Here is a 19,753-nt window from a genome sequence, read left to right on the forward strand (position 1 = left end):
TCGCGAAGAGCCATGTCGCGTCACTGCAAGCAAATCGCCTATGACTGTGCGCTTGGCGTTGATTGGTCGCGGACTGCGAAGGCGAAAAGTTTGAGCAGACAGTGATTGAAGAAGAGCGCTATTGGAGCCACCGCAGTCTAGACAGCGCCGAAAGCCGGCACACGCCATGCTTTGATTTGCCTCATAAGAGAGGCGCCTCCCCATGTCTTCGTGATGGCCTAAGACGAATCTCCATCGAATTCTGGGGTCTCCATTTAGCGGCATCCTTTCCAGGCACACAGGCGCATGACCCGCGGAGCAAATCGCCCTTGTTGACAAGTCGTAATTCTCTCACCCAACACCATTTCTTCCCCCCCACCACACATCTGGGACTCTTTGACACTTCGTTCCCAATAATCCTTCTCTACTACACAGCCGCATCTGCATATCCCAGGGCGGTGATCGCTGGAACGCTTCGTTAGCCCGACCCGGAACTGTGGCCGAACAAGCGTGGAAGGTACCCCGCTAAGGGTCGCAACCACTCAGCTCCCCACGTGCCTCCTTTGCGCCTTCTGATCGGCCAGCCCTACCACGGTACCTCGTCAACCCTGCTCCAAACATGAAGTTCGGCCATCTGTTCAAGCAGACTCTCCGGGATGAGGGCTTCCCGCCAGAGTGGGTCGACTCGGCTATCTCTTACTCGCAGCTCAAGAAATGCATCAAGAGGCTTACCGACGAGCTGCGGCAAGTGGGCCTTGACCCTGCCACCTTGTCCAAACTACTCAAACATGTCGAAGACTACAATGCTTCTACCAAAGAAGACGATGATCAGGAACGACCTTTCGAGTACATTCTCAACCCCGATAATGCCAAGGATAATGCATCGCCCTCGCGCAAGGCATTCCATCCAAAGCTCCTCTTCTACGTAAATGAATCGAGTGGAGAGGTACTGAGTGCCCAGTTGGACGATGATACCAGGCGCAAGCTTCAGATGCTGGCCATCGAGACGGGCATGTCTGATATGCGCGTCTTGGACGACTCAAACTCGTCACTCCAATCCATCGACTCCATAGATCCATCCCATCCTATAATTACCACCCCGACCAATGCTTCTCGCAACCGACCAGGGTACCGTACAGTCGAGGTTCCCATCACCTCGGATACGGAGTTCTTCACCAGGCTTACCAGTGAAGTTACAGGACTGGAGAAATTGCAGGAGCGGGAGCAAAAGCGAATGAATGTCCAAATCGAAGCATTAGGGAAGCAGGTTGCAAAATTGACGGATCCAGACCGGAGAGCCAACAGGAAAATGCTCACTGCTTGGCGTCAAATCTTCCAGATATACGTGGAAGAAGGCATCTTCTTTGGAACAACAGAGATGGACCACAAATCGCACGACTCGGAGAAGGCCATGGCGAGACTGGCAGGATTCTCAAATAAGATTGCCAAGGCTGGCTTGGTGGAACAACTGAAGAAGAAGGAGAATCTACAAGCACTCAACACCTTCATGCACATCAACCGGGAGATTCTCCAGGGCCTGCGATTCGGTGAGATCAACCATAATGCCATGATCAAGATCCTCAAGAGTAAATACCCCCATATCCTAACAAACATGGAGACGCTGAACTAACATGTCACTAGAATTTGATAAACGCACAGCGCTAGGCGTAAAGTCCACATTCCCGCGTCAGGTAGAATACCCAGAGTTCTCGGAACACCTCGCCAAAGCCGTCTGCGCAGAAGTCAACACACAAATCCTATCCCACGTCCCGCAGATAGACGACTACTCTTGCCCTATGTGCATGGAGATCCAATGGCGGCCTGTAAAGCTTAGCTGCAACCATACCTTCTGCATCCGGTGCTTGATCGTCATGCAAAACAACAAGCAATACAACTGTCCGTTCTGCCGCGAGAAGACAGTGTTCGATGCAAACTCAGGTGAGTATTCATATGGCGTATAACTGAAAGTCAAAACATTAACGACATGACAGACAATCTCGATACCGAACAGGCAGCCTTCCTTAAGAAATGGTTCCCAGAGGAAGTCAAGAACAAGCAGCGGTACAACGAGATGATGGCAGGTGTGGACCAGTACGGAGAAGTGTATGCGACTGAAAAGTGCGTTATGATGTAACAATCCGCAGCTTTGATAGGTCGCATGCTAAATCTGTGCCAAAGATTCATGCGCGGCGGTTCCTTGTGGTAAGTCATGTCCGCGGTTCATCTAAAGAGATGCTTGCTAAAGTATCATCAGGCACATGATTTGATTTCGTCTACAGGATTTGAGCGCTTTGCCAAGAGCTGTTTTGAGATTTTTACCCCAAAGATACCCAGCACATGTTGTGCATATACACTAGCCAATAGACTAATTCAACATATCTCTACTACCGTCATGTGTGATTTGAGCTGAGCATTTGATGACGCTAGAGAGTGAATTTGCATCAGGACAGGGGAAGTAGCTGAGTGGTGACGGACTTCGTGTGGAAGAAACTCCGGAAGGGGATTTGGATAATAAAGTAATAGATAGGTGTATAAGGAAAATCGTGCGGTAATGTGCTGCTACAACAGCGAAGCGCGTGTCTTTCGATCTGTCTTTAGCCAATAGTAAACGCCGTCCCTAGATGCAACCAAGTAATACGCTATGAAAGGAAAGAAAAGAAGATGCCAGTCTGAGGCTCGTTTGAAGAAATTATACACTGCGCTCTGGACTTTCACCCTCGGCGACCACCGCCACACCCAGCCCCCGATCGGGAGACTGGAGAACGAGTTGTTCGTGCCGCCTTGCGCGAATGAAATCCGATACACTCTTGATCAAGATGAACCAGCCGACAATCATCAGGCCGTACGCTATCCAGTCACTGCCTGTGATGGCACTCGCTGCGGGTGTCATATCACTACCCCCTGTGTTTCCACTGCCGACCTTGTCCGGGTCAAAGTCGTGCGCATTCGGGTCGTTTGGAACGCCACCGTCGAACCCTTGTCCGGGGTTATCGTTGCTACCGTTGTTCGGGGAGAGTACGGCGGAGCGGAATCCGAAACCGAACTGCACGAGCGTGATACCGAGACCAGCGCGGGATCCGTTCTTTGCGGCGTGGGTCGTGTGGAGGAGGTAGGTGAGGAGGAATCCGACGAGTTGGAAGGACATGGAGATCATGGCGTTCCAGAGGAAGCTGAAGAGGGAGCCGACGGGGAGGCCTTCGACAAAGACTTCATCGCCAAAAGTGCCGGGAGCGAGGATGGTGGTTTCCCAGTAGGGTGGTGTCGCGTCTGCGGCAGCTTGTTCATATGTCTGATGCATGTTAGCAGTGATTCACGCGACTTATCGTTAATCTGATACGTACTGGAGGCTTCTCCTCGGCATCCTCCCCTCTGGTAGGCTTTGCGCTGAGATTTGCCCAGACACCACCGTTTCCTCCACCGTACACCCGTCCTGGAGTGGGCGCTTGTGTGTTGAATACTGGCAGTTCCGTCACTCTCCTTTGGATGCCCGGTGGCGCCGCTTCCTCTTCTGTCCTCGGATTTCCCCGCATCAGCCGCTGCCGATCGTCGCGCCCATCGTTATCGTCGTCGTCATCCGAATCCGAGTCGAAGGTATCGGCGAGTGTGCGGTCTTCTTCGTTCGTTATCGGATCCTCGGATAGGAGATGCCGTGATGTGCCGTTTGGTGATGATGCGCGCGAGTGGAAGGAGGGTGGTGGCGAGGCCGGGGGCCACTGCTGGCCGGGTTGCAGCGTCTGGGGAGAGTCTTCTTCGTCTTGGGCGGCTACCTGGATTAACGCATTAGTGCTGTCGTTGCGAAAGCAATATAGGGGTTTCGCGCAGTCGCATGGTGGTCGGGATGGACCGGGGCAACGCACCCTCTCGTAGCCCTGGCTAGGCATGTTGCGCGGATAACCGGATGCGTGACGTGAAGGGGGCGATGGGATATCTGCTATCGGGTGTCGTCAAGGCGGGAGTCGTAGGAATAGGTAAGGCAGCGAGCGTGGACGAGAGAGACGGCGGTTGTAGGAGGGAGGTGCAGGTGGGTGGAGCGTGTCAGGCGGCAGGTGCAGTGGAGGAGGCGTTTCAAATGCAAGTTGCTCGCTTTTGGGCCATGCGACACGGCTGCTGCGCCACGATCCAATAGCGCCTGGACCCTGGTTACCGAAGCATCATCGACTTTGAGACCCGACAAGGTGAAGAACTTCACTTTTTCTCAATTCACACACAACCATGGCGAATACTGTGAGTACACAGCAGTGCATTGCAAAATAGTCAGCTGACATGGTCCAGATAACAAAGCAATACACCCGTCTCCTCGCTCTCTGGCCAAAAGACGCTCTGCGCCCAAATTTACCCTTCACACGCGCAATCGAGCATCATGGCAAACCATTCGGCGTCCAACCCATAACACCTACCCCCGAAGAGGGCGCAAAGCCCCAAGCGCCCGCACCTACAACACCGGCCGCATCTTCGCCGCCTGCGAATCCCAAGCTCGAGCAAGCCCAAGTGAACGCACTATTCTCGTTACTAGAGAACCGATATAGCACAAAGTATGCGCTATCACCGGGTGTACTGAAGCCAACATCTGCGCCGGAGCACTATACCAGACTGATGGAGGAGATCGAGCGGGCGCCTCAGAAGACATGGTGGGAGGCCAAGCTGGATCAGTGGAAGATGAAGATTCGATGGTCTTGAGGAACGAAGTTACGACCCTGTATTATACTGTGAAGAATGTAAATAAGGATAACATGCCATGGACACCCTAACATGCCCTAACTCGCTCTGTCCCGATACGGCAAGGGCGCTTGTCTTTTTATGGTTCACTTTGTTTGCTGCGCGACACTGCGTTCTCACGACCCATCTTCACCTTCACCGAGCCTAGAGACGCTATGAAAATCTGCTCGAGCCATCCTTATTTATCCTGATCTTCGCTCGACTCCCCCTCCAAGACACTGCGACAAAATTGACCACAGCCTCCGATCGACTATCTTCTGCGGCGATGTCGGGACAGATTGAGGAACCGGCGGTCGATTTCAAGTCAGAATATGGGCGAATCCTGCAGACAGACGCCTTCGAGTGACTTCTCCACTTCTCAGAAAGGATGAAATATTAATAGTGCTTAGCCTTTTGGACCTCATCACAGTGGACGTTGGCAAGGAAGGAAGCAAGTTTCCGGTCCATAAAGCTGTGATCAGGAGAAGCTCAAAGTTCTTCGACAACGCCATGAAGAAAGAGTGGGCAGCATCTCGTCTTGATGCGCGCACCGTCACTCTTGTCGACGAAGACCCCGCTATCTTCAAGATCTACCTCCACTGGCTGTACTTCAAGACATTCCCTACTGCCGCTACAAAGAGTACAGGGAGGTTCGACCGTGAGATCTGCATGCTTAGCAACAGCCTCGTCATGGGAGAAATACTCATGGATACAGCCTTCAAGAACGCCGTCTTGATTGTCTTCCGTGACGCCATGCTCAACCAGCCTTTCTACAAGCGACTACGTCCAGGCCCCAGTATAATCAAGACTATATACGATGGAACTCCGGAGGGGTCCCCTGGCAGGCGTTTCATGGTTGATGTGTGGGTTAGAGAAGCGGACGAGAAATGGGCTATTCACATTGACGACATGCCGCTCGCCTTCACGCTGGACTTGTCAAAAGCGTTTATGGCATGTGCGAGGACACCCAATTCAAAGATGACCTCGTGGACAACAAGCATGAAGGACTTCATGGAGACATAGCTCTAGTCATGGTTGGCGGTCTGTGAGAGGGACTTACAAGCGTGGCGTATCGCACACATCGTCACCGCAAAGGTGAATTGTGGAGTCGGAGCAGCTGATGAAGGGATTGGAGATTGCAGAAGTAGTATGCTTCAGGGTGTTCTAGCATTTGCCCCCAAGTAGATGTAATGACATGCAAGCCCGGCTCGCCTGATCTCGGGGGTCTGTCTAACCAGATCTGCGCTAGCCTGTGTTGAGACAAATCCACCTTCCAAGCAACGTCACCCAACTGACCCTCCTGTCTTCTAATTCACTTCGATCGCATCATGGACATAACCCCTGGACGGCTAATTGAGCATCGAGCCTTACCCGCTTTACCCACCGAACTATGGCTCACCATATTCGAGCATGTGGTCACTTACGACACCCACATTTTCAACCAGTCTCTCAAGTATAGAAGAGAACGAACATGTGATCTACAGAGACTGCAATATGTGTGCAAGTCGTGGAAGGTACAAAAAAATCCAGATTAAACCATTGTGTTTTTATCTGACCTCTCGCAGGACTTGGTAGAGCCACTTGTCTACCGCCATTTAACGATCGACGGCAACAACGATCTAGCGTCCAACCACATCACAGCTTTGGCCTGTCTCCTTGACCGTGCCATCGAATCCGATGCTCCGAAAGCTTCTTGGGTGCGCTCATTCTGGATCCAAAGAGATGAGGGCGTAAGCCCTACTGAACCAGCCTTGATGGCGTTGCAAGCTGCATTGCCCACTCTGCTCTCCCGCATGACGAACTTAAGCGAATTGTTTTGTCGTTTTGTTCTCCAGCGTCCGCAAATCGCAGCTATTGTACACTCTCACGACCCACAACTTACAAAGCTGTCTATATACATTGGACGTCGCCTCATCCGTATTCAGGAAGCGCTTTCTCTTTTAAAACATTTCACAGCCCTCAGAGACCTCCACATGGGGGTTAGAGGCCGAACGCGCGGCTTGGACGATGTTGAATCATCTGAGTTCCCTCATCTGCGCTTGGTCGAGCTGGATGCAGAGTACGCCACTAATGAGCTAATAGGCTGGCTCACACACTCGGCTATGCCCAAGCTTTCAGCTTTTGCAATCCGGAAGCCGCACGATAACTGGAGGAAATTGAGTAATCTGCCTGCTTTTATGGCAAAGTACGGTGCCGGCTTGAGAATGCTGCAATTTGACGATAGCCAACTGGCCAACATGTCCGAGGTCTTTGATCACACATCCTCTCTGGAAGTATTTGATACTTTCGATGCCACAGGGCCTCTCTGTGATGTCCCTGTATCAGTCACTCAGATTGTACTTCGTCGGTTTCCAGAGAACATTGGTTACGGAGTTCAAACTCTAGAGTCATTGCTTCAGGTCGTCGGGTCGTTGCCGCCGGACAGGAAGTTACATGCCATTCGCATGTGTTCAGTCAACGACTATCTCGAAAGAGAGCCATTTCTCTGGCGAGAGAAGATGAAAGTGGCGGACACGAGAAGGATGGAAACCTGGAAGAGATTTAGGTATAATGTGAAGAAAATGCTAGACCTGGGCGTTTCACTTCTAGATCAACAGGGTGTTGCTCTCGCAAACGTCCTCATAGAGATGGGGGAGTTTCCAGAAGCGGATAGTGAAGAGGAAAGGGACGAAGAGAACGACGCTTAGGAATACTCGTGGTGTATGAATGATGTGTTTCAGCAATCACCCTACATGGCCCGCGTAAAACCCTCACACTCTACATCCCAGTGCGACGGCCATACTGGCCCTTTATACCCATCCCAGCCACCACACATCATCCCCACCGCAAGTAGTAAGCCCGCTGAGCTCGGAAAATACGGCGTCGGCACTCTTGTTCCCCCCTCTGGCATTCCTACTTCATCAAAAGCATTGTTCACGTCAAGCAACTGACTAACTGCGCGTTCCGCATCTCCTCTCCTCGCTTCTGTGATAGCCAGCAGTGGGAAATCCCAGCCGTATGAAAAGGGAAAGTTCCAGGTCTCGTGTACTTTGGCGATGGTGTTGTTGAAGATTGTCATGTTCACGCGAGAGTCTGGGGGCAACCAGCCATATATACCTAGAAGTCCCGGATGATCTTCTGTATATTCGGGGGTAGTCCACATGTTTGGTATACCCTCATACGTCACATACGCGTCCTCTTCAATGGGGAAAGGCGCTAGGTTGTCTCGTACGTGTACCCAGGACTCCGGAGTAGATTTGTTTTGCCGCGCTTGCCACTTCGACGCTACGTCGAGACCAAAGCGCCAGTACGCTAGCTCGAACGTCGGATTAATCGTCTCGTTGGGATTAGTATTCTCAGAGACTGGATACATGGGCGGCCCAAGATCGTATTGATTCGTTGCGGAATTCCAGAAGGCATAACTGGCCATGAAGTCCGCCACGCCTGTCAGAATCTCATCCCATTTCTCGAGAGTCTTTTCGGTCGGGAAAGATCGGTATTCCATCTCGGCGAAGTACATGGGATGCGGTTGTTGCCAGATGAGTAGGCTGTTGATCTCGCCTGGCGCAGATCGACCGCTTGGGTCACTCATCTTGCCGAGGCGCGCGCCTTCGTATCCTTGCTTTTCAGCTCGTTCGAAGCTGCTGGGTAGAAAGCGCTCATAGACGCCGATACTGCGATCATAGAGGTCCCATTTCTCCCAGAACATCCAATGGGCTAGATGCCAGAAGACCATTTCCAGGTGAAATTTGCCGTACCATCCATTGTTCACCAAGCCAGACTCTTGTGGGGGATCGTTACCAGCCCCGTTGACCGCAAGAAGATACTGAGAAAGGATGGTGCGACGCTGTAGCTCATTCGCAGAGGCATTGTTGGCTGATGGAAGTGACACGAATGCACCAGTCGACCAGTAGTCTGCCCACCAGCTTTGTGACTTTTGCTTGACTGTCTCTGCAGTGTAAGAGACATTGGCCACCCGAGGAGCGTATGTAACAGTGAACGAGAGCGTCTCAGATCTCTGACTGGCGGCTAGGATGTATTTGTGCTCGTTTCTGTGCAGGCGCGAGAGGCGGGCATAACCTTCCCAAGCGATATCGGCCGTGTATGTTGTTGCATCCAGTACATGCGTGATCGTCGCACCTCTGTTCCTGTATTCATCCGTCGTGGAATGGTTGGAAGTAGCGTTGAAGAGACCAACAAATGGTGCATCGAACTTATTTTTCCCCGTCGCATACGGGAAATCAAAGAAAGCGCCCAGTCCTGCAGTCCTTACCAGGCTGGACGATATGTCTACAGCGATAGTGTCGGTTTCCGGACTTGCAACAGTTGTCACCACAACCTTTTCTCCGTTGATAAAGAAAGTGGATTTGATGACACCTTCCCAGAGCTCCAGCACCTGCTCTTTACCAGCAAGTAGGTCTTCGGTGACGTTCCCTCCTGCGATGCCGCCGAACCACAGTCCAACTCTTCCCAAATTAATACGATGTGGGTTCGCAATCATCCATTGACTGATGTCCTTCTGTTCTGGGTTGGGCTGCGCATAGTTGACGAGGCGATCGTGGGTCCACCAGTCAACACCAGTGTAGTCTGATGGAAGCGTTTGATTTGGTGTCGTTGGCAGAGATTGGTTGTGCCATCCCCAGGATGAAAGAGTATTGTGCGGCAGAAAGGTCTGGAGTCCGGTAATGTCTACACCGAACGCGAAGTTTCCGTTGCCAACCTGGACTGGGCTGTATGGGTTCGATTGGCTGAGCTTGATATTATACTGCTGGACAATCGACTTGCGATCGATTTTGCTCTCCACGACAGGCGATGTGAGAGAGAGTAAATATAGAACTTTGGCCCACTTCCTTAGTCGCAGTGGAAACATAATGGCTTTGTGATTCGTTAGCAACGCTTCTACCCGCTCGTCTTTATATAGCTTATGACGGCATCCTCTCCCGCCCTACTTTGATTAAGTTCCCGGTTGATCGTCCCCAGCGGCGGGGTCAACCATTGATTGCATAGCGTCGGGATAAATACCACCGAACACCATGAGATACAGTCACGTCCTGCTACACATCAGCAATGCGATGAGTGATCAACCGGTGATGTGCGCAACCGAGAATGTGCCCAGGTGGGGCTGTGGGCCACCGGCACGTGCACGCGCGTAGCACGCTAGTAGGCTTATCGATAACGATCTTGGGAAGAGCGGAAAAGTTTTGGCAACGTGAAACGCGGGTTCCAATCGCAACAACGAAGATGTCCAACGGAAAGAGCAGCGAACCAAAAGTTGACGGCGCGAAGGACCTCCCCGTGGAACTGAAGAAAGGCAAGAAGAGAAAGAGAGTTCAGCCAGCGAAAGATGGCTGGAGTGGCAAGAAGGGAGCCGGCGTGTTGATCAAGTTCGACCATTCCGACGATGACACCCCCAGTTCTACTGCAGAGCACCCTAAGCCCGTCGCCGAGCCCAAACGAACGGAAAGTGTTGTCGAAACTCCAGTTGCGCGGCAAGCAGAGGCGTACAAGCGCACGAAATTAGATGCACCTCAACCAAACCCCGGACAACAAGCTCGACCAAAGAACAAACAGGCCGACAGACCTCGTACCTCTCAACAAGACTTAAGAGTGCCGTCGCATGTCATTCAGAAGCGTGATGAGTTGCGGCTTGTCCGCAAGTCGCTTCCAATATGGCCTCAAGCGGACATCATCAGAGCAGCTCTGCAAAGAAACAACGTCCTCGTGCTGACCGGAGAGACTGGTTCCGGAAAATCGACACAAGTGCCGCAATTTTTGGCCAATGAGTCCTGGTGTACCGGGTGTATAGCGATCACGCAACCTCGAAGAGTGGCGGCGATCTCCCTGGCACGACGCGTCGCGGATGAGATGGGTAGCTTACTTGGAGACAAAGGCCCTACTGCCAAGGTTGGATATAGCGTTCGTTTCGACACTGCGGCTGGAAAGCACACCAAAGTCAAGTTTCTGACGGAGGGTATGCTGCTTCAAGAGATGCTCAGAGATCCCAACATGTTGCAGTACAGCGCCGTTGTAGTAGATGAGGTCCACGAAAGAAGTGTAAATGTCGACTTGATCCTTGGGTTCTTACGCAATCTATTATCCGCTAAAGAAGGTAGCGTGGCGAGGAAGCATCCGCTCAAAGTCGTAGTAATGAGTGCTACGGCAGACGTGGAAAGTCTCGTCAAGTTCTTCGGAGACAGTCAGCCTGTGTCGAACACCGAGAAGGCGATCGCGAAACCTACTACGGAAAGTAAAGGAAACGTTTCGACATGCTTTGTAGAGGGACGGCAATACCCCGTCAAAACAGTATACTTGGCGCAACCAACACAAGACTGGGTCGAAGCAGCTCTCAAGCTCGTCTTCCAAATACATTACAAGGAGCCTCTGCCAGGCGACATACTGGTCTTTCTCACAGGTCAAGATACTATCGAGGGACTCGAAAAGCTCATCAACGACTATGCTGAGAACATGGACGACGACGTCCCTAAACTTCTTGCGCTACCTCTTTTCGCCGCCCTTCCACAACACGCCCAACAGCGCATCTTCCAGCCAACGCCCTATCGCACACGCCGTGTCATCCTCGCAACCAACATCGCCGAAACATCAGTCACTGTCCCTGGCATTCGCTTTGTGATTGACTGCGGAAAATCGAAGATAAAGCAATTTCGCAGTCGCCTAGGTCTCGAATCGCTGCTTGTGAAGCCTATCTCCAAGTCCGCAGCTATCCAACGCAAAGGTCGAGCTGGTCGTGAAGCGCCCGGCCAGTGTTATCGGTTGTATACTGAAAACGGTTACAAAACTATGGAAGAACGTACCACGCCTGAGATTTTGCGTTGCGACCTCAGTCAGGCTATTCTGACAATGAAGGCGCGAGGTGTTGATGACGTACTCGGCTTTCCATTCCTTGATCGGCCACCACGAGAAGCTCTAGAAAAAGCTCTTCTGCAACTACTGCACTTGCAAGCGTTGACAGATACCGGTGAAATTAGCGATATTGGTCTCAAGATTGCCAAGTTCCCGCTCATGCCCACGCTAGGCCGAGTGCTAGTCGAAGCAGCAAAGCCAGAGCGCGACTGCCTACTCGACGTGATCGATATCATATCCGCACTCAGCGTCGAAGAGGTCTTCCTGAATCTTGTCACCGAAGAGCGCAAAGAAGAGGCAGAGGAAGTCCGGCGTGAGCTATATCGTCGAGAAGGCGATCACCTCACACTTCTCATTACTGTTCAGCGATACGCCGCCGAACTGAAGTCACAGCGTCGCGCTTGGTGTGACAAGCACTACGTATCCCACCGCGCAATGGAGAACGTAATGAACATCAGGAAGCAACTGCGGGAACAATGTAGACAGCAGAAATTGCTCGCAGCTGACGACAAAGAGTCTGATAGCGCACCTTCGGAGGCTAGGAGTCAAGCCATATTGGCATGTATGCTGCGTGGTTTCATCTCCAATACAGCAAGATTGATGCCAGATGGTAGCTACAAGACGATGATTGGTAACCAAACGGTGGCAATTCATCCCAGCTCAGTGCTGTTTGGAAAGAAATTGGAGGCTATTGTGTTTGATGAGTTTGTATTTACTGGCAAGGCGTGGGCGAAGCGTGTCAGTTCAGTCCAGCTAGACTGGGTGTCTGAAGTAGTTGAGGCCATCATGTAAATTAGGCGATAGCGTTTTTATTTCTTCAACTAGACTTTTGTTCTTGAGCAATATATGTACATGCCAAGCTTCAACTTCCGCAAGCTCGTCTCTGGTACTATCTTCTCCTCCCCACTCCAGCGCCTTCCTTATCCGCCAGACTAACGACCTCACCGATGCCCGCTGCCTCCTGTTCATCTTCAAGCGCACGAATCTCCTCCCTGCAATCCCACCACTTCTCCTCTGCCCTCTCGAATGCCATCTTCTTGACTTCTTTCGGACTCTTCTCTGCGCTCTTTCCCTTCCTGTCCAACTCTTCCAGGATGATATTCTGCCATTGCTCTGAAGTGCGCGCGTAAAAGTCGCGCAAGGATTCGAAGGGACGGGGGTGTGGAAGCGTGTCGGTGAGCGCGGATATCTCTTCCTGGGGACCAAGGTCTTCGGAGTGAATGGGTGCAACGGCAGGAGATTCTGTGACACTCGTGGGTGCTGTCGATACAGACTTGTCGTCCTCCTCACCTTCTTCATCGTCCTCAGAGTCTTCCTCATCTTCTTCGTCCGAATCGGCTTCATCCTCACTGCCTTGCCAGTCTTCGAGCTCGCGCTTGAAGATTTCGGTGACACCATCCAGATGGTTGAGATTGACAGACCAGAGTTCGTCAAAGGTAAACTCGCGGTCGCCTTTCTCGTAGGTACCACCGTAGATATAGAGTGTATCAGCTTGAACCGTAAGTGCGGCGTTGAAACGTGGATGTGGGAACTCGAATATCTTCGGCTTCTCTGGACGTGCCTCTTCCTCTTCTTCCTCTTCCTTCGCTTTCTTCGCTTCGTCGTCAGAATCCGCATCTGTAACTACACCGGCTTTCATTTCGAGAGCCTTGAGATTAGCCAGCAGCTCTTCTTCTGCGGCCTTGCCACGATCCCGTCGGCTGATGTTCGCTTGCTGTGCAGCCTTTTTGTTTGCGTTCAGCTTCGGCCGACGTAGAGTGAGTGGCATATATCGGTTGCGCTCGACATTCCAGATGAACAGCTGATTGAAGAACTCAGAGTCAATGCCCTCTTCACTCTCTTCTACATCATGCACACCACCGAAAAGAACACCGCGACCCTTGTGGTAAGCCATTGTCGCACCTGCACGTGGTGGGTTTGGCGCATTCGCGGGCTTCTTTCGCTTCTCCCAAGACACAGTTGGAAGGGTAGTGGATGGTTGATCAGCAGGTGGTGGTGTGATACGTATGAACCAGGTGTCGTCGTGAACCTTAGGCTTTAGCACCATGCGCGATGCCGGACCGCCACTGCTGCTCTTCTTGCCCTTGCCTTGTTGCTGTTGCTTGCCACCAGCCTGCGTCTTGACACGAGAGTAACCGCCATAGATGACTGCGCCTTGCTCGTGCGGCAACAAACTGAAACTCGATCGTGCATCTGGTACTGCGCGAGCTGCTTGCAGTTTTGGCGTGTGCCATGAGAAGTTGACGCAGTCGTAGATCCAAAGATCATTCAAGTATTTGGTAGTCGCAGACGTATCCTGAAAACCTCCAAATAAGATGATGTACTGTTTGAAGCCAACCATGCGATGTCCACTCCGTGCTGGTGGGGCAGCGGTCTTGCTCTTTCCCTCCATGCGCGTCCATTCTCGAGAGACCGGATCGAGCTTCCAGAAGTCGTTGTAGTGATAGAAGGTCCCTTGCTTCGGAGAGCTGAACTCTCCACCAAACAGGTAGATTTCTTTCGTGTTGGCAGCGCGACACCAAGCGTGTCCAGATCGAGGAAGTGGTGAGTTCGGACTTGTGACCTGCTTCCAAGAATCCTGCTTGACGTTGTAAATCATGAGATCGTTGAAGAACTTGGCGGTGGCTCCGTTGAAGTATTCGCCTCCGAACAAGAAGATCTCATTCTCGTTCGCTGGGTTGGCGAGGAGCGTGCTCGAAGTTCGGGCAGACGGCGGCTCAGCGGGTATTTCGGTGATAGCATGGTGTTGTTCCTGCTCTTTTGCATATTGGGCTAAGATATCATCCAGGTCAACATCTTCCGCATCAGAGTCGACTTCCTGTGTTTTGGATGCGACCTTTTTGTCTTTCTTGCCTGCCTTCTTCTCTTGCTTAGCAGCCTTTGCAGCCTTAGCTGCTGCTTTGCCTCCCGCTGCCGCCTTCTTCTTATCTTTAGCCATGTTTCAGATTCGAAATCGAGACGACGCAGTTGTGTAAAGGCAGTGTGGTGACTACTCGGTCTGCGGTGGAAAGTTCTCCGCGTTTGCCCCTCAGTTGTAAATTTTCCCAGCGCCGACGTTGATGATACACCGCCTTGTTCCTAGTGATGCGAATGACGGGTCGAACAAGGCTAGAGTGTTTGAATCGTAATTATTGTAACGATTAAGCGCAAACTTACGGTTGCGGATTGTCGCGTGCAGCGCCTTCAATATCGCCAATCCTTCGGAGCAGGCACTACGGAGTTGGGGGCTTATCGATAAGACCGTATACATTCACTCCCCACTTTGCACCCGACACTTGTTCAACTACGAACATGATACAAGCAGCAAAGATCCTCGAGCAGAGAAGTCACTTGGTGCCTGGTAATTACGTTGTTTCTGTTTTATCTACAACGACTCATGGCTAATTACAGATAGGCAAGCTCCGGATAACGGAGCACTTCTTCCAGGTACCCAGAGATTACTGTATGCAGTCCTCTCATTCATTAGACAACAGATGAATCTGAAACTTATGGCCTTGGATAAGGCAACTGATCTGAAAATTGAGCGATGACAAAGATTGTGCTGACAGTTCCATCTCGAAGTGAACCCTTCAGCAGGAACGATCCAACTCTTCGCTCGCTCGGCTCTGAAAGCCGAGAAGCCTGCAGACTACACACCCACTTCGCACCTCGATCGCGCGAAAACTCAACTCCCATGGCTCGTCTACTTACAGGGCGGCCCGGGCTTCGAATGTCGTAGTCCCGAGAAGGTATCCTGGACTCAGACCATTCTCGAGAAAGGCTACCAAGTGCTCATGCTGGATCAACGTGGCACTGGTCTCTCAACTGCCATCAGCCAGTCAAGTCTACAATTGAGAGGCGATGAGAAGGTACAAGCAGAGTATATGAAGAGTTTCAGGGCTGATAGTATCGTCAAAGACTGTGAGGCTGTAAGGAAAGCCCTGACAGAAGACTATCCCGAAGAGAAGAAGAAATGGAGTATCATGGGTCAGAGCTTCGGCGGCTTCTGCTGCTTGACCTATCTGTCATTCTTCCCCGAGGGAGTCAAAGAGGCGTTCCTGTTCGGCGGCCTGCCACCCCTCAGAGACGGGCCTGATGAAGTTTACGAGCGGCTTTACGCGCGTGTCAAGAGCAGGAACGAGGGATACTACGCGAAGTATCCTGAAGATGTCGACCGCGTCAAACGCATTGTCAAGCTTCTCTCACGTTTCGGAGATACTACGGTGCGTGTACAAGGCGGCGAAGGCTATCTCTCTGCACGTCGCTTTCTACAACTGGGAATCTACTTTGGCAAGCACGGAGGCTTCGATGACGTCCACGAGTTTGTGCTTCGCGCCGATACCGATCTGACCCAATTCGGACATCTTACACGACCTACTGTACTCGCATTGGAGGCAGCGCAGAGCTGGGACTCTAACGTCATCTATGCTCTCCTCCATGAACCCATCTACTGTCAAGGCCAGGCCTCGAATTGGTCTGCGGAACGCCTACTCCCGAAATATCCCGAGTTCTCACTCTCGCGCGTAGATGGAGATGAGCCTGTCTACTTCACAGGCGAGATGATCTACCCTTTCATGTTCGATGTTTACCCGGAGCTCGCTAAGCTCAAGACTGTTGGTAACCTCTTAGCTGAAGAGAAAGATTGGCCGCAACTGTACGACAAAGAGCAATTGAGAAAGAACGAGGTACCGGCGTATGCTGCAGTCTACATGGACGACATGTACGTTGACCTCGACCTGAGTATGGAGACGGCGAACACCATCAAAGGCTGCAAGACTTTCATCACGAACACAATGTATCACAACGGGATCGGTGCCAAGACAGACGAAGTGTTGAAGCAGATCTTCGCTCTGAGAGACGATGTCATTGATTAGACACGAGGCTTTGTCGAGCATCGAGACTTGTCGGCCGGAGTATGACTTGGGGAACATATCTCAATTTCATTGGTTCATAACCTGCTGCGCTTGCTCCAATTGCGCCTCTAAGTCAATGTCCCAAATCCATCGCATTCTATGCTTATAGCTTTCCTCAATTTTGTCAAGGTCGTCCCCGAACAGTTCGAATTCATACATTTGACCAGCTTCGTGGCTTGTCTTCACGATCTTCTGCGTCCTCTCTCGTCTGACTTGGTCGAAGGCGCTGAATGCTCGCTGCAAACCATTGACGTCGTTCGCGTCCTTGACCAGATTGGCGAGGATGTAAGAGTCTTCTATACACTGGCCGGCACCAGCCCCTTGGTGAGGCGTGGTCGCGTGCGCTGCATCTCCAAGCAAGCAAACGCGGCCCTTCGTGTATGTGTCGCAGGGTGGATGCTCGAACAGCGCCCAGATGTCTGGCTTCTGCATGGCCTTGACAATCTTCGTGACATGTGGGCCCCAGCCTTGGAAGTCGTCTTCCATTTCCTGTTTCGATGTGGCCACAACCCACTTCTCGTCTTCCCAGGTATCGCGAGAGCTAAATGCAACCACTGTGGCTGTTAGCAAGACAGCACTTTCGACGATGACTAGCCTTACCGTTCATCGTTTTGCCATGCGCAATTGGAAAGGTGAGCAAGTGGCCATGGTATCCAAGATACATCTGGCTGTTCCGCGCTGCATCATCACCCAGTATCTTCACAGCTTCATCCATAGGTATCAGCCCTCGATAAGCGTACTTTCCGGAGAATACAGCCTTGGAGGCAGGGTTATCTCTCCCAACTAGCCACTTTCGCGTTAAAGACTTGATGCCGTCGCATCCAATTACAGCGCTGTGTTGTGCGGTGGAACCGTCAGCGAACGTGAGCACTACATCTCCAGAGCCATCTTGAGCCTCGCCCAGCTCTACAAGTCTCTTATCGAATTTGGCAACACCATCAGGCATCTCTTTGACGAGTTCGTCAAGGAAGTGAGCTCTGTACACGCCGCCGCGTCCTCCTCCCGAGTGCATAGGCACATCGAACAGGGCATCGCCGACCTTCTTGCCTTCCCTCACGTATCCTTCCTTGTCTTCTTTCCTAGCATCACCCACCCGTATCGTGAACCATGAGTCGGACTTGGAATTGTCCGCATTGCCTGTCTTGCATTTCAAGAAAGCCTGGTATATTTTAGGAGACAGGAGCTCCATGGCACGGCCGGCATTAGGTCCAAACGCAACCCCAGCACCAATTTCGCCAAAGTGTGGTGCGGCTTCGTAAATCGTAAGCGGGATATCGTACTGGAGGAGGCCTATGGCGAGGCAGAGGCCGGATATCCCACCGCCTACTACGGCGAGCGAGTAGGATTTCGAAGACGAGCCCGTGGAAGCCATTGTGATGTCCCGAGGGTATAGGCGTGCGGTTGGGGAAATGTCTTTCAATGTGCTGTTAGCTTGATATCAACGGCGCGACTGCATCGTGCAATGGAAAGAGAACTTGACGCTTGCCAATCACCGTTATGCGCACTTACCTTGGTTCTGATCCGAAAGTCACACCGACCTCGGGACGATGAGAGACGACAGCTCACTCAACGTCATTGACTGCGGACTTATGCAATAGCCCTGCAGCACCCAAATAACAAATCATCCACTTGCTAACACGCGACGGCATACGCGTCATATTAGCAAGTGCACTACCCGATACCGAGCGCGTTGCAGAACACCCCATCCGAGAGAGCAAGCGTCTGGTGGCGATAGGCGACGCGCTGCTATGTGGGGTCTGGAAGGTAAACATGTGGGGTAAGCATTCGGGAACAAAGTCGGCGGTTGAGGCATCGCGCGAGGGCCCCAGGGATTCTGGCTGGCGCTAAACCATTTGGAAGACCAAGATGCCGCTTCGACCTAACCGAGTGCCGAACACGACCTGGCCACGATGCCTTCTGAAAGCGCGATCTGCAATGGGCGTGCATCCCTGACCCATCTGGAATTTCCGATAATCGTAAGTTGCTGTTCGCGTGTGTGTGAAGCCCTTCCTAGGCAGGTGTAAACGTGACCTTCGTCCTAGCCTCTATGCCGTCATCAGGTCGCTCTTTTGTACATCATCATTACAGGCAATACCCTTCTCGACCCACTGACACAAAAACACCCGCTGCATGTACTAACGTCGTAATAGTTCATCCTCAATACTGCCTGGTTTATTGCGTTTAGTACCTCTAATTCCCGCTAAGTCCGATCATCGATGCCGCCTACATCCTACGCTGCTCCACAGCCTCCGAGTGAAGAGGGGGAGAAGCCAGTCACAGTCTTAGTTACGGGTTTTGGAGTAAGTTTTAATCTCTTTCCTGTGCCGATAATCAATTCAAGGCCCCTCAATCATGTCTAAGTGAGACCTGGATCAACTTTCTCACATTCCGGTGTTCCAGAGCATGCCTTGATCTGCCTCATCGACATGTTTCCAGCCAGACGGTTGGGTGGATTCAAGAAAATTGACTAACGTAAACCTAGCCCTTTCTAGAGAAGTTCCCAAAGAACTCTTCTTGGGAGATTGCGTCTACGCTTCCGGCCCTGATACCAAAGTCGCCCAAGAACCAAACGCCGATAAACATACACGTTCACTACGAGCCTATCCGCGTGGCATACAATAATGTCGTCAATCTCGTTCCCGAGCTCCTTCCACCAGCCAACCCTCTCTACCCTCCTCCAGATGTCGTGCTGCACATCGGCCTAGCAGCTGGACGGAAATACTTCGCCATCGAGCAAGGGTCTCAAGGGCGTGGATATGGGAAGATTCCTGACGTAGATGGCCAACGATTCGACGATTCTGAAATGGAAAAGCACTTCCCATCTTCAAAGTATCCGCCCAAGCTGAACACTAGCTTTGATACATCCGAGGTCCTCGCACACTGGAAAGCCAATCTGGGGTACACATCTGTTGATGGCACTACGACCGACGAAGGATGCCCCGACGTACGGATTAGTAACGATGCTGGAAACTTCTTGTGTGGCTTCATCTATTATAACAGCCTAGCGCACTACTTCGGTATCAAGCAAGATGAGAGGCCTGTCGTGTTCCTCCACGTACCCGATCTAAGTGATAGTGCGGACAAGCTGAGAGAAGGATGGGAAGCTACAGTCGCACTAATTAAGGCCTTGGTCCAAAGTAGACGGAAAGCGGGTGGCAGGGTCGTTGACGGAGATAAGAAGAATGAAAAACGGGAGAATGGCACCGAAGGAACGCACACGGATAACAACTTTGCATAGAAGGATCAGAGAAAGGCGCAAGGAGTGGTGGTTCTCATGCAAGCATACCACTGCCAACCCGGATTGGTTAGAGCAGAACGCCCTTTTGAGCCCCGCAATATTCTTGGCC

The 19,753-nt window shown here is 51.8% G+C and overlaps 9 protein-coding genes across 9 annotated transcripts; 5 read left to right on the forward strand and 4 right to left on the reverse strand.

Moving 5' to 3' along the window:
• Positions 1 to 598: 598 nt before the first annotated feature.
• On the forward strand, positions 599 to 2,241 carry J4E78_001975 (uncharacterized protein; the record flags this gene model as incomplete). The annotated part of the gene is made up of 4 exons (XM_049362625.1): positions 599 to 1,565; positions 1,621 to 1,917; positions 1,971 to 2,097; positions 2,124 to 2,241. 4 exons carry the CDS (start codon positions 599 to 601, stop codon positions 2,239 to 2,241), a joined length of 1,509 nt encoding a protein of 502 aa, XP_049225217.1.
• Positions 2,242 to 2,668: 427 nt separating this feature from the next.
• J4E78_001976 (uncharacterized protein) lies at positions 2,669 to 3,860 on the reverse strand (the record flags this gene model as incomplete). The annotated part of the gene is made up of 3 exons (XM_049362626.1): positions 2,669 to 3,268; positions 3,321 to 3,746; positions 3,837 to 3,860. 3 exons carry the CDS (start codon positions 3,858 to 3,860, stop codon positions 2,669 to 2,671), a joined length of 1,050 nt encoding a protein of 349 aa, XP_049225218.1.
• A 331-nt stretch (positions 3,861 to 4,191) lies between these two features.
• On the forward strand, positions 4,192 to 5,697 carry J4E78_001977 (uncharacterized protein; the record flags this gene model as incomplete). The annotated part of the gene is made up of 3 exons (XM_049362627.1): positions 4,192 to 4,203; positions 4,252 to 4,649; positions 5,085 to 5,697. 3 exons carry the CDS (start codon positions 4,192 to 4,194, stop codon positions 5,695 to 5,697), a joined length of 1,023 nt encoding a protein of 340 aa, XP_049225219.1.
• Positions 5,698 to 7,402: 1,705 nt separating this feature from the next.
• Positions 7,403 to 9,523, reverse strand: J4E78_001978 (uncharacterized protein; the record flags this gene model as incomplete). The annotated part of the gene is made up of 1 exon (XM_049362628.1): positions 7,403 to 9,523. The coding sequence occupies one exon, from the start codon at positions 9,521 to 9,523 to the stop codon at positions 7,403 to 7,405; it is 2,121 nt and encodes a 706-aa protein (XP_049225220.1).
• Positions 9,524 to 9,894: 371 nt separating this feature from the next.
• On the forward strand, positions 9,895 to 12,306 carry J4E78_001979 (uncharacterized protein; the record flags this gene model as incomplete). The annotated part of the gene is made up of 1 exon (XM_049362629.1): positions 9,895 to 12,306. One exon carries the CDS (start codon positions 9,895 to 9,897, stop codon positions 12,304 to 12,306), a length of 2,412 nt encoding a protein of 803 aa, XP_049225221.1.
• Positions 12,307 to 12,403: 97 nt separating this feature from the next.
• J4E78_001980 (uncharacterized protein) lies at positions 12,404 to 14,452 on the reverse strand (the record flags this gene model as incomplete). The annotated part of the gene is made up of 1 exon (XM_049362630.1): positions 12,404 to 14,452. The coding sequence occupies one exon, from the start codon at positions 14,450 to 14,452 to the stop codon at positions 12,404 to 12,406; it is 2,049 nt and encodes a 682-aa protein (XP_049225222.1).
• Positions 14,453 to 14,805: 353 nt separating this feature from the next.
• On the forward strand, positions 14,806 to 16,367 carry J4E78_001981 (uncharacterized protein; the record flags this gene model as incomplete). Its single annotated transcript, XM_049362631.1, has 3 exons — positions 14,806 to 14,854; positions 14,909 to 14,956; positions 15,076 to 16,367. The coding sequence occupies 3 exons, from the start codon at positions 14,806 to 14,808 to the stop codon at positions 16,365 to 16,367; spliced, it is 1,389 nt and encodes a 462-aa protein (XP_049225223.1).
• A 66-nt stretch (positions 16,368 to 16,433) lies between these two features.
• On the reverse strand, positions 16,434 to 17,778 carry J4E78_001982 (uncharacterized protein; the record flags this gene model as incomplete). Its single annotated transcript, XM_049362632.1, has 2 exons — positions 16,434 to 16,960; positions 17,007 to 17,778. The coding sequence occupies 2 exons, from the start codon at positions 17,776 to 17,778 to the stop codon at positions 16,434 to 16,436; spliced, it is 1,299 nt and encodes a 432-aa protein (XP_049225224.1).
• Positions 17,779 to 18,622: 844 nt separating this feature from the next.
• On the forward strand, positions 18,623 to 19,644 carry J4E78_001983 (uncharacterized protein; the record flags this gene model as incomplete). Its single annotated transcript, XM_049362633.1, has 2 exons — positions 18,623 to 18,706; positions 18,889 to 19,644. The coding sequence occupies 2 exons, from the start codon at positions 18,623 to 18,625 to the stop codon at positions 19,642 to 19,644; spliced, it is 840 nt and encodes a 279-aa protein (XP_049225225.1).
• Positions 19,645 to 19,753: the final 109 nt, after the last annotated feature.

Source organism: Alternaria triticimaculans (assembly GCF_023758025.1).
Source record: "Alternaria triticimaculans strain BMP 0046 chromosome Unknown scaffold_2, whole genome shotgun sequence".
NCBI lineage: Eukaryota > Fungi > Ascomycota > Dothideomycetes > Pleosporales > Pleosporaceae > Alternaria > Alternaria triticimaculans.